This window comes from Dama dama, chromosome 25 (assembly GCF_033118175.1).
Source record: "Dama dama isolate Ldn47 chromosome 25, ASM3311817v1, whole genome shotgun sequence".
Lineage (NCBI taxonomy): Eukaryota > Metazoa > Chordata > Mammalia > Artiodactyla > Cervidae > Dama > Dama dama.
The window spans coordinates 70,650,574-70,662,913 of NC_083705.1; the positions used below are offsets into that span (position 1 = coordinate 70,650,574).

At 44.3% G+C, this 12,340-nt stretch overlaps 1 protein-coding gene across 2 annotated transcripts; it reads left to right on the plus strand.

The window, feature by feature from the left end:
• The first annotated feature begins 84 nt into the window (after nt 1-84).
• Nucleotides 85-11,938, plus strand: FASTKD3 (FAST kinase domains 3). Of its 2 annotated transcripts, none has more exons than XM_061129347.1 (7): nt 85-173; nt 2,590-4,067; nt 5,392-5,477; nt 7,688-7,862; nt 9,121-9,190; nt 9,527-9,641; nt 10,746-11,938. In XM_061129347.1, exons 2-7 carry the CDS (start codon nt 2,636-2,638, stop codon nt 10,842-10,844), a joined length of 1,977 nt encoding a protein of 658 aa, XP_060985330.1. In that variant the 5' UTR covers nt 85-173; nt 2,590-2,635; the 3' UTR covers nt 10,845-11,938. The 2 variants fall into 2 exon arrangements, with proteins under 2 accessions (XP_060985330.1, XP_060985329.1); XM_061129346.1 differs by lacking the exon at nt 85-173 and adding an exon at nt 262-280.
• Nucleotides 11,939-12,340: the final 402 nt, after the last annotated feature.

The window sequence follows — 12,340 nt, forward strand, 5'->3', positions numbered from 1 at the left end:
AGAAGGCTCGGGCAAAGGAGCTGAGGCCAATCACCGCGCGCCTGGGCGTGGGGCGCCCGCCCCTTCTTGGCTCCTGCGCCGGAGGCCCCCTCCGGTGAAGGGCGAGAGTTACGGAGGCCGGCGAGGCTGCGGAGCCGCGTGGGTTGCTGGGACCCCGGCGTGCGCGGAGTCCGGTAGGTATCCAGGCGGGCTGTGGGCTTGGCTGTCCCGGCGTGCGTGGCCTCACACTAGTTCCCCGTCTCGCCGTCCCGCTCTTCAAACGCGGTTCCCGCCTTTCCCGGTGCGTGAGCGTAGGATTCCGCGGCGCTCGTTTTGGGGGCGCCCGGCCAGTAAGGTCCTTTCCCTCCAGAGAGGACGCGGTTCCCCCTTAGGGCGCCCCGTCCCCCGCTGTCCCGCACCCTCGTGTTCCTGGGTCTCCCACAGCGGGGCTGGTCAGGGGTGGACCGGCCGGCCACCTTTCCCCATCGTTGATAAGCGTTTTAATTTTTTTTTTTCCCGTCCATCTGCAAAGCTAGACCTTCTTGTGCCAGATCCTAACTCTGAAGGGAAACCGACCCCTCGGAGATCTTGAAGCTGCTCTTTTCACCCTTGCCGTGTGAATTCATGGTCACTTCAGTTGTGTGTTTTGAGGACGTTGCAGCAAGTGCAGTTCTTCCCGTCAGCCAACACATAGGAGGCGTGCGTAGGAACCAGACTATCCGAGGTGAAGTCTGGCTCAGCCGCTTACTAGCTGTGTGAACTGGACAACGTGAGATCTCTGTGCTTCGGTTTCCTCATTTCTAAGATGACGTTAAAGTACTTAGTTCATTGTGTTGTTGGGAGAATTAAACATAACATTGCCTGGCAGATGGTAGCGATGATTATGAGATCCAACCGCTTTTCTGTAACATCTTGGAAATCTCCACACCGTCCTAAAAAATAGTTGGAATAATCCTCTCACTCATTAGCGTATGAAATCACCCAGCCTATATAAACTAACCACACCTAATTTCGCAGCCACATTCACCCTCTGCGATGGCCCACGTTCCATGGAGTGTGCTTCTCTCTGTATCTGAATAAACCCACTTCTTACCTATCACTTTGTCTCACTGAATTCATCAAGAACTTGAGCTTCACTAGGTCCTGAAACCAGGTACTGTGGGCTTTGGCTGGGTTGGAGTCCCAGCCACGTGGGTTCAAGTCCCAAGCAGGGTTTTGGCTAGGTTGGAATCCCAGCCACGTGGGTTGAAGTCCCAGGCAGGGTTTTGGCTAGGTTGCAATCCCAACCACATGGGTTGAAGTCCCAAGCAGGGTTTTGGCTGGGTTCGAGTCTGGCCATGTGAGTTCGAGTCCCAATCTGAGGTAAACAGTTTCAATTCTAAGCTCTAGGTTGCAGAGTCCCTCTTCTTCTGATACTTAGGCCTTTTTGCTGTTGTTTGTTTTCATTGGAGTATAGGTGTTGCTTTACAACTATTTTGTGTTAGTTTACAACTCTATTTGTGTTAGTTTCTGCTATACAAGAAAGTGAATCAGATACATGTATACACACATCCTCTCTTCTTTGGATTTCCTTCCCGTTTAGGTCACCACAGAGTCCTGAGTAGAGTTCCCTGTGCTTACAGGAGGTTCTCGTTTGTTATTGTTGTTCAGTCACCCAGTCATGTCAGACACTGTGACTCCATGGATTGCAGCACACCAGGTTTCCCCTTCTTTCACCTTCTCCTGGAGTTTGCTCAAACTCATATCCATTGAGTTGGTGATGCCATCCAACCATCTCATCCTCTGTCATCCCCTTCTCCTTTTGCCTTCAATCTTTCCCAGCATCAGGTTCTTTTCCAATGAGTTGGCTCTTTGCATCAGGTGGCCACAGGATTGGAGCTTCAGTTTCAGCGTCAGTCTTTGCAATGAATATTCAGGGTTGAGTTTCTTGAGGACTGACTGGTTGGATCTCCTTGCACTCCAAGGGACTCTCAAGACTCTTCTCCAGCACCACAGTTCAAAAGCATCAATTCTTTGGCACTCAACCCTCCTTATGGTCCAAATCTTACATCCATACATGACTGCTGGAAAAACCATAGCTTTGACTGTACAGATCTTTGTTGGCAAACTAATGTCTCTGCTTTTTAATACACTGTCTAGGTTTGTCATAGCTTTTCTTCCAAGGGGCAAACGTCTTTTAATTTTATGGCCACAGTCACTGTCTTTAGTTATCTATTTTATATGTAGTATCAGTAGTGTTTATATGTCAGTCCCAGTCTCCCCATCTATCCCACCCCTCCTCCCCCCTTGTTCTCTATGTCTGTGTCTCTGTTCCTGCTTTGCAAATAAGTTCATCAATACCATTTTTTAAATTCCGCATATATGTATTAATATAGGATATTTGTTTTTCTCTCTAATTTACTTCACTCTGTATAGCAGCCTCTAGTTCCATCCAAGTATCTGCAAGTGGCACAATTTTGTTCTTTTTTTACATCTGAGTAACGTGGTACTAATGTTTGAGTGGGAGATGTTTAGTGGGAATGACTCCTTTTGGGTACTCATCCATAAGCATTGATGTTGAATGAACTGTGCTCTAATATATTTGACCACTTTTTTTTTCTTTTTTTTTAGCCTTTTAACATAGTTGTAACTCAAGAGGAGCTGAGAATCTGATGACATGGCTTTAGTTACCTTACGGAGGAACCTCTGTCACTTATCTGATTTTCGGTTACACGGAGCTCTGGCTGCTCTGAAAACTCAGCATGTAAATCATGTTCACAGGACAGTGAAAGAGCATCTGTGTCCATGGTTCTGGTCGTTGCAACCTGGGCCCATCAGAGTCCGGTTCCATCATGCCCATTGTAAGAAGTTTCATTCAGAAAACGGAAATGACCTCCATCCAGTTGGGGAGCCAGGGTTCTCTCAAGTACACAACTGGGACAGATTTGAGCACAATGTTAAAAATGTGGACGAACAGACGTTTTACAGGAAAATAAACAGCTTCACTTCATCAGGAGAAGTCTTACATTTTATAAGCACACTGGAGACTTTGCCTGATACTATGATGGCAGAAGCCTTACGTCGGATTTGTGAAGTGGAAAAAAAAAATCAAAGGTTGCCAAAAGAAATACTGGAGAGTAGTGCCTTTCAAGCTTTGTGTGATCGGTTTGGACGGGATCCCTCGAATCTGTCAAGTGCGGGTTTGGTGACTGCTTTTCAAGCCCTGACTCTGTTGTATGGGGATGCCCAGAGTCACTTGCTGATGAACCTGGAGGCAGAATGCCAGCATCGTCTTGAAAGAGGCGGCCTGGACGTTCACAGTCTTTGTATTCTGGGAGAAAGTCTGATTAAACTGCACGGTCCAGGTTGTTCGACGCTAGACCTGATCATATACCAACTGCAAGGGGAAAGTTTGGAAACATTTACCCCCGAGGATATCGTGACCGTTTACAGACTACTGCAGGCGAGTCCTGAAAAAGCAGACCAACAGCAGAGGTTCTTAAATAAGATCAATCACTTTTCTCTATCACTAGTTTCCAACCTGAGTCCTAAATTGATGAGCCAGATGCTCACTGCCCTAGTGGTCCTTGATCAGACTCAGGCACTTCCCCTGGTTATCAAGCTGAGTAAATACGTCGTGCGGCACATCGCTCGTTTCACTAGTGAAGAGCTCAGAAAGGTCTTAGAGGCGTTCATATACTTTGGGCACAGTGACAGATTCTTTACAGAAACCCTGGAGCAGCATGTCGCTTCACTGTGTCTCACTCTGGATCCTGAGCTTGTCAGCAGAGTCATGGAGTACTGCAGCAGAAAGCTGATCCTTTCAGAACCCATCTTCAATGCAGTGGCAGAAACTTTTGTTTATCAAACAGAAAAATTTTCACCTAGTCAAACTGCCGAGTTAATTGAGCCATTTGGAAAACTCAACTATCTGCCACCAAATGCTTCTGCTTTATTTAGAAAGCTAGAAAACATGCTGTTAACCCACTTCAATCATTTTCCCCCAAAAACACTGCTGAAGCTTCTCCATTCATGTTCACTTATTGAGTGCCATCCGGTCAACTTTATGGCCAAGATATTCAGCCCATATTTTCTCCAGCGGCTTCAAGGTGAGTTGGTTATAACTTCTGAGAGTAGGAAACTTAGCATTTGAACTTGATGTTTTCAAGTCACGTATATAGCTTTTTTTTTTTTTTTTTTTTTGAGACGGAGATGGCAACCCACTCCAGTATTCTTGCCTGAAAAATCCCACAGACAAAGGAGCCTGATGGGCTACTCCTCTAAAGAGTTAGACACAACTGAGTGACTAAGCACACACACACAGCATGTACCTTTTTTATTGAGCTTTTATTTTTTCTTCCACTATGATCTGAAGTTGCAGGTGCTAACATAAACACAAGGTTAAAGACTGGTAGAACATTGCTTGGAGAGATAAAGCATTTTTGGGTAAACAGACTCTGCTGCCCTAGCTGAGAAACTGAATCTTCTTGTAGAGATCTGGTGATGACAATGGCAGTATCATAACAACATGTAAGGAGCTTTGATGACAACAGTTGTATCACTCTTTTTCCTTTAACTGGCCGCATGTGGAACTTCCTTGACCAGGGATCAAACACATGCCCCCTGCAGTGGAAGCCTGGGGTCTTACCCACTTAACCACCAGGGACATCCTGTCCTTTTTTTGAGAGATGTTCATCTTAATTCAAGACCACCCAAATCTGTAAGAATCTAGATCTCCATAGGTAAAAGGAATCCCCACTAATTCTAATTCTAACATGTATTTGTCACTTTTAATTATATTCTCCAGTTAGGAGCTTGCATTCTTGAAAGCCAGAATGAGATTTCATTGAGATGACAGGCAGGAAGGCATCATTAATTCTAACAAGTTATTTCCCTAGTGTCATTTAAAGGTATCTTATTAGAGTGAATTAATTAACATTGTTGTGGTTCAGTCGCTCAGTCATGTCCAACTCTTTGAGACCCCATGGACTGCTGCACGCCAGGTTTCCCTGTCCTTCACCATCTCCCGAAATTTGCTCGAACTCGTGTCCTTTGAGTCCGTGATGCCATCCAGCCATCTCATTCTCTGTCATCGCCTTCTCCTCCCGCCTTCAATCTTTCCCAGCATCAGGGTCTTTTCCAGTGAGTCGGCTCTTCGCCTCAGGTGGCCAAGGTATTGGAGCTTCAGCTTCAGCATCAGTCCTTCCAATGAATATTCAGGACTGATTCCTTTAGGATTGACTGGTTTGATCTCCTCGCAGTCCAAGGGACTCTCAAGACTCTTCTCCAGCACCACAGTTCAAAAGCATCAGTTCTTTAGTGCTCAGTGCTTCTTTATGGTCACAATTAACATTGTGCATTCTGGCTGTTCTTTCTCTGATTGCACACACCAAAGTTCAAACTTAACTCTGACTGACATGCTTTGTGTTTCAGGTGAAGAGTCCTATTTGGACAGACTGAGCCTAGCGCAACTGACCCAACTCTTCTTAACCTTGATTCTAGAATGCCCATTCTATAAGGTAAAAGCATGAGCTCATTGCTTTATTTCCCTACAGGGATGGGTTTCTTTGCTTCCTTCTTCCCCTCCACCACTGCTCCCATTAACCCCCCCACCCCCAGTCATCTTTTAAGTTCCTTCTCTTTTGAGCTGAGTAACCGCTTTAAAAAACAGAGTTTTCATTCACTTGGAGTCAGTTGCTACCAGGTAGACTTTTTTCTAGTAATTCCACCCGTCGTGGATGGACTTACAGGCCTTTTCCAATACTTGTCTTGATCAGCCATGCTGTCATAAACATGCATACATACCCTTTCATACTGAAGCCCTCTTGTTGTTTTAATCTAAAGACTAGGTTCCTGACCATGGGATGTTGCTGTTCAGTTGCTCAGTCGTGTCCGACTCTTTGCAACCCCATGGGCTGCCCGCCAGGCTTCCCTGTCCTTCCCCATCTCCCGGAGCTTGCTCAGACTCCTGTCCATTGAGTCAGTGATGCCGTCCAACCACCTCGTCCTCTGGATGGCTGGATTGATTTTCGGCAAACACTGATGGATTTATTTCCCCCTAATAGTTGTAGATGCCTCATTTCACCAGCAGTGAATTAAAGTGACTTGTCTCCCTCCATTTCTGTCACAGTATGTTCTTAGCGCCTTTAATTTTGTCATTCGACTCAATGAAATGTCATGTCACATGCTTCAGTTGCATTTTAATGAGCAGTAATGAAGTTGGACATATTTTCATGTGTTTATTGGTCATTTACATTTGCTGTGAATTGCCTCGTTATGCCTTAATTCTTATTTCTTAGGGTTGTTTGTCTTTTTTGTTTTGTTTTTTTGTCCTAGTGAAAGTGAAAGTCACTCAGTCATGTCCAACTCTTTGCAGCCTCATGGACTGTATAGAATTCTCCAGGCCAGAAACTGGAGTTGGTAGCCTTTCCCTTCAGGGGATCTTCCTAATCCAGGGATCAAACCCAGGTCTCCCACATTGCAGGCAGATTCTTTATCAGCTGAGCTATCAGGGAAGCCCTAGAACACATTGTAGAAGACATTAACTATTATGTGTGTTGCACATATGTTCTCCTGGTTTGTTGTTTTAAATTTTTTTAGTTTCAATTTAATATTGTTTATGACGCCTTTTTGCTACACAGAAATTTTTGTTTTCTATTGTCAAATCAGTTCATTTTTTATGGCTGCTGGGTTTCCTGTGTTGTTTTTGAATATTTTGTGACTCCTAAGGTAGTATAAATATTTTACTGAACTTAAAAGATACTATTTTCCTATTACATTTAGATCTTTAATCTACCTGAAGTTGATTAAAGTCTGTAATGTGTGGCAGAACTGTAGCTTATTTCTTTTCCAGATGGATAACCAATTACTAGCACCATTACATAGCCTTCCTTTTCTTACTAAATTGAAATGTCAGCTCTATCACATTTTCCACTATTGAAAACTCAGTTGGGTGGCCTCAAGCCCCTTAAAGTAGTTCTAAGAGCTCTAGGAATATTTCTTGAGCTGGCTTGCTTTCTTTGTCTTCCTTCGTTCCATCCTTTTTTTCTTCTTGTGACCATTGACTACATTTAAAACATTTAAAAAATATTTTGAATTAGTGGTCTTGAACTATAACAGGAGTGTTTGGCATTGTCTCATTGGCAGCAACATGGATGGGCCTAGAGAGTGTCATACTGAGTGAAGTCAGAGAAGGAGAGATGTTGTATGATAGCCCTTATATGTGGAATCTAAAAGGAACGATACAGATGGACTTATTTACAAAACAGAGACTCAGAGTACAAACTTATGGTTGCCAAGGGGAAGGTTAAGGGGAAGGGATAGTTAGGGAGTTTGGGTTGGAGATGTACACACTGCTGTATTTAAAATGGATAACCAGCCAGGGATAGCACAGGGAACTCTGCTCAGTGTTATGTGGCGGCCTGGAGGGGAGGGGAGCTTGGGGGAGAATGGATACTTGTATGTACATGGCTGAGTCCCTTACCAGTTCACCTGAAACCATTGCAGCACTGTTTGTTAAATCAGCCAAACCCCAGTTCAAAATGAAACGTTTTTTATAAAAAGAATATTTGGTATTGCCATTTTGAGAAAGGTATTTGTGCTAAATCTTAGAGACACATCCTGCCTATAAAGTAATTTTGGGTCAGATTTTTATACTCAGGTAGCATTCATTTTACTCTCTGGTTTTGTATCTTATTTTTCTTTTTCACGTTTGCACATACATTTTTAGGGTCCAAAACTTCTTCCTAAGTTTCAAGTGAAATCCTTTCTTACTCCGTGCTCTTCCCTGGAGACCCCCATGGATTTTCACCTTTATAAATCTGTGATGATTGGACTGATCGACCTGTTAGGAGCAAGACTGTATTTTGCTTCAAAAGTGTTAACACCCTATTGCTACACAATAGGTAAGTAGTAGGGAGTTTTGTTGGTAACTAAACCTTGGCATACAGTCCTCTGATGGAACCGTGGGCCTTAGTAACCGCCACTGGTCTGGAAACAAAGTGGAGCTGGTCCTTCACTGAAGGCAAATGGGAACAGGGGTAGGCAGTAGGGATGAAGGGTCAGGACTCTGGGTGGAGTCCTGCAGGTTAGCCTCATGCAGCAGAATGTCTTTGGACATCTTTTCGGGGCATTCATTCTAGAGGAATAGTGACCCAAAGTAAACAAACGAAGTAGCTCAGGCTAATACCCGGGACACAGTAAGTACTCAGTAATTGTCAGCTGTTCTTGTCCTCTTGGGGCGGCTCGGAGGTGAAGAACCCTCCCGCCAATGCAGGAAACGCGGGTCTGATCCCTGGCTCGGGAAGATCCCCTGGGGAAGGAAATGGCAGCCCACTCCAGTATTCTTGCCTGGAAAATTCCACGCAAGGACAGAGAAGCCTGGTGGGCTGCAGTCCCTGGGGTCACGAGGAGTCAGACACAACTGAGCACGCGAGCACTTGTCCTCTAGGCTGCTGTCTACTACAGTAGCCGCACATGCTGGTCGCTGTATAAATTTAAACCAGTTACAGTTTTAAAAATTCATCGTTCAGGTCCCCAGGTGCACTAGCCACCCTTGAAGTGCTCCGTACCTGGTATAAGTGTTTCCGTCATCGCTGAAAGTTTTGCTGGACGGCACTGCCTAGAGAGTCAAGGGCCTTCTCCTTTCACACTGTTGCGTCAAAGACAATCAGCTCAAAGAGGACAGTGTTCCTGGGCTTCACACGGTCACCTCTCACTCCCCTCCTTCATGAGCTGCTTTTACAGGGAAGGACGGGAGGCTGCATGGCCAGGGCCCACGCGTCAGGGTTCTGGCTGCCTCACCCACCCCTGGGGCACGGGGGCGCGGGGATGCTGGGTGCCAGTTGTGTAGGATTGTCTTCGCTGTTCCCACCATCTGTTACCGAGAGGCTGATAGTGTGTGTGCTTCACGTCGTGCCCCAGGGACCCAGAGGGCCCCCTCCTTGTTCGAGTTCAGGGGAGCCCTCTTAGTTTACCCTGATGTGGTTGGGCAAAGCTCTGATTAAATTAAAGTTCTCACCGTTGTCTGGTGTGATTGTTACTTTGCAGCCTTCTGCCCAGTTGATAAACACAGTGCGGAAGAAATCAAAACAGCCAGAAGGGAAGGAAGCTAGTGTTTGTGAGGGTATCACACGAAGACTTTTTCCTTTCTTCTCTCACCAGATGTTGAAATTAAATTAGATGAAGATGGATTTGTATTACCATTTACAATTGATGAAGATGTACATAAAAGGTAAAGAAAACCGTTGTGGTCTGTACGTTACGAGACTTGTCCAGGTTAATACACAAGGATTGTTTCTTAAGAAAGTGGAAAAAGAAGACATAGTTCTGGAGATAAACACTATGGCATACCAGTTTTAGAAATTCTTTGTAACAGTTTGTGAACCTTAATGTTGATAAAGTTGAGTGCTTTTTTCATCAGATAATTGGATGACAGTCATGAGTCATTTGAAAACAGTATGGGCACAAAGGCATGGCCAAATCCCAAATAAACTCTGGCAACTAAAACTATATGAATATTTTGGATTGTTATAAAAATGAAGTTCCTCTCTCCTGTTCCGTTTTTTAGAGTAGCACTGTGCATTGATGGTCCAAAAAGGTTTTGTCTGAATAGCAAACACTTACTGGGGAAGGAGGCTACTAAACAAAGACACCTGCGCTTGCTTGGTTATCAAGTTGTCCAGGTACGGTTTTGCCTTTTTTTTTTTTCCCCAAAAGTCATTTCTAGTTCAGATTTGCTTTTCCCAGGGTACTAAATGGTGTGTCAGCTCAATGGACCAAGACTAATGTCTAGTTAAATGCCAACTTTGTTCATTACACTCATCTCCTGATTGGTACTTTGAAACACGGTTTTTAAACTTGTTTTCCAAAAGTGAGACATCCCTAAATTCTACATAAGCTATGTTTTACTTTGCTTTTAGAATTGCTAGATTATTAGACTATTTTAATTTCCCTTGATATAATAAATAAAATGGACAAGATGGCCCATTAAAACCAGGACCTTCATCGACTCCTAGTGTTTAAGACTCTTACTTGTCTTTACATTGAGGATCACTCAACAGGGTCTTAAGTGAGCAGTCACCATGCGTGTAATGGAGGTTCCTGTCCCCAAGCTGTCTACCACCTTGCTCTCTGCTTTCCTGTGTGGTTACTTTTTTCCACTCTGTCTTGTACATACCCAGATTAATTTTTCTAAAACAAATCATTGCCAATGTGCTCAGAAACCTTCCTTGTTTCCTTACCGCTTATGGGATAAAGTCAAACTCCTCTGCATCTCAACATTCCGGACGCTCCATGGTCTTGCCTGCAGCCAGGCTGTCTGCTCGAAGCTCAGCGGTCTCCCTTCTGGCCTTTCTCCCTCGCCCAGGCCACTCAGGTGGTCCCACCTCTCAGAGGGTCCCAGTTCTAGTCCTTCATAACTCGCAGTGAGGTCGACCTCTCACCCTAATGTAAAGTGTCAGAAATTCCCTCTCAGTACTAAAGCATGATGCGCATTGTATTTTCTGCTTATTTTTTGTATTTATTGCATATTTTAAGTTGGTACCTGATTTGTAGGCTCCTTGGGGACAAGGATCATGTTTAGTGCTTGTCCGGTCACCCCTCTCAGCGCTAGCAGCACCCTCACAGGCTCTGGGCACACGGGACACGTGAGCCGGTTGTGATGCCCTCCCCCCAGGAGCCAACATTCCACCGTGGGGGCGGGCGTGACGGACAGACAGGGTACCCTGAAGCCAAGGTGATTTCAGATTATGCAGGATCATGATGGCTTTCTTTTCTTCTCTTCACAGATACCCTATTATGAGATCGAGATGGTAAAATCAAGACTGGAATTAGTGGACTATTTACAAGGAAAACTATTTTCTCAAAACTCAGGTGGTCATTGGTAATAAGAATGAATATGGACTTTTGAGCTCACACAGTGAAAGAACTTGCGAATTAGCCATTTATTTATGGAATGATCTGGAAAGGGTCTCTTGTTTCCTTGTACTACGTATACACTTTTGTTGTTGTTCAGTCACGAAGTCGAGTCCGATTCTTTGCAACCCCATGGACTGAGGCACGCCAGGCTTCCCTGTCCTTCACCATCTCCCGGAGTTTTGCTCAAACTCATTGAGTCAGTGATGCCATCAAACCATCTCATCTTCTGCTGCCCCCTTCTCCTCCTGCCCTCAATCTTTCCCAGCATCAAGATCTTTTCCAATGAGCCAGTTCTTCACATCAGGTGGCCAAAGTATTGCAGTTTCAGCATCAGTCCTTCCCATGAATATGCAGGGTGAACTTCCTTGAGGATTGACTGGATTGATCTCCTTGCTGGCCAAAGGACACTCAAGAGTCTTCTCCAACACCACAGTTCAAAAGCATCAATTCTTCAGAACTCAGTCTTCTTCATGGTCCAGCTGTCACATCCATACATGACTACTGGAAAAACCATAGCTTTGACAGCATGGACCTTTGTCGGCAAGGTGATGTCTTTGCTTTTTAATACGCTGTCTAAGTTTGTCATAGTTTTCCTTCCAAGGAGCAAGCATCTTTTAATTTTGTGGCTGCACTCACCATCAACAGTGATTTTGGAGCCCCCCAAAATAAAACCTGCCACTGTTTCCATTGTTTCCCCATCTGTTTGCCATGAAGTGATGGGACCTGATGCCATGATCTTAGTTTTTTCAGTGTTGAGTTTTAAGCACTTACCAGTAGCAAATTTAAAATTAATCTTTATTTAATACTAGTATCATAGATACTTTTATACATCAAACAACTGATCAAGTACAATAAAGGAGTGAGTAAATGTCATTATATTTTTTTAAGTCTTGTGTCTTGTGATGGTTATCTGCTAACTGAAAATATTTTGAGAAACTTTTACTTGCTCTTCTAACGTAAGAAATTTTATCTCCTATTTTTTTCTTTTGTATTTTATTAGAGGAAGTAATATATGGTAAGAAAAGGAGCAAGGAAAATAGGTGTGCATATGAACATATAGAATTATAGATTTACGCAGAAGTAATCCTTTAGTTAATAAAATTTTGTATTGGTATGTGAGCCTTTTTTCATAAAGGTATAAAGATGTGAAAAAGACAACTTAAGCCGGGTTAGGGGGTATTTGGAGGGAGAAACTTCTAAGTTTAGCATGGCTTCAAATTACCTAGTTCACTGTGTATGCTTCATTGTCCCATTATGGTGAGTTACAAGTTTTGGGGGATAAGAAAGGTTCAGTGTGTGCTTTGGCCAGGGGGTTGGGGGGTAGGGATCTCCACACACCACCAAACTGCTTCAGCACCCGCCGAAGGTCCTACAGTTGAACTCTGTTCTGACAGTGTCTGCCTGGAGAGAGCTCCAGATCCCACAGGTGGAAGGCTCAGGCCCACAAGACTGTCCCCTCACCCCC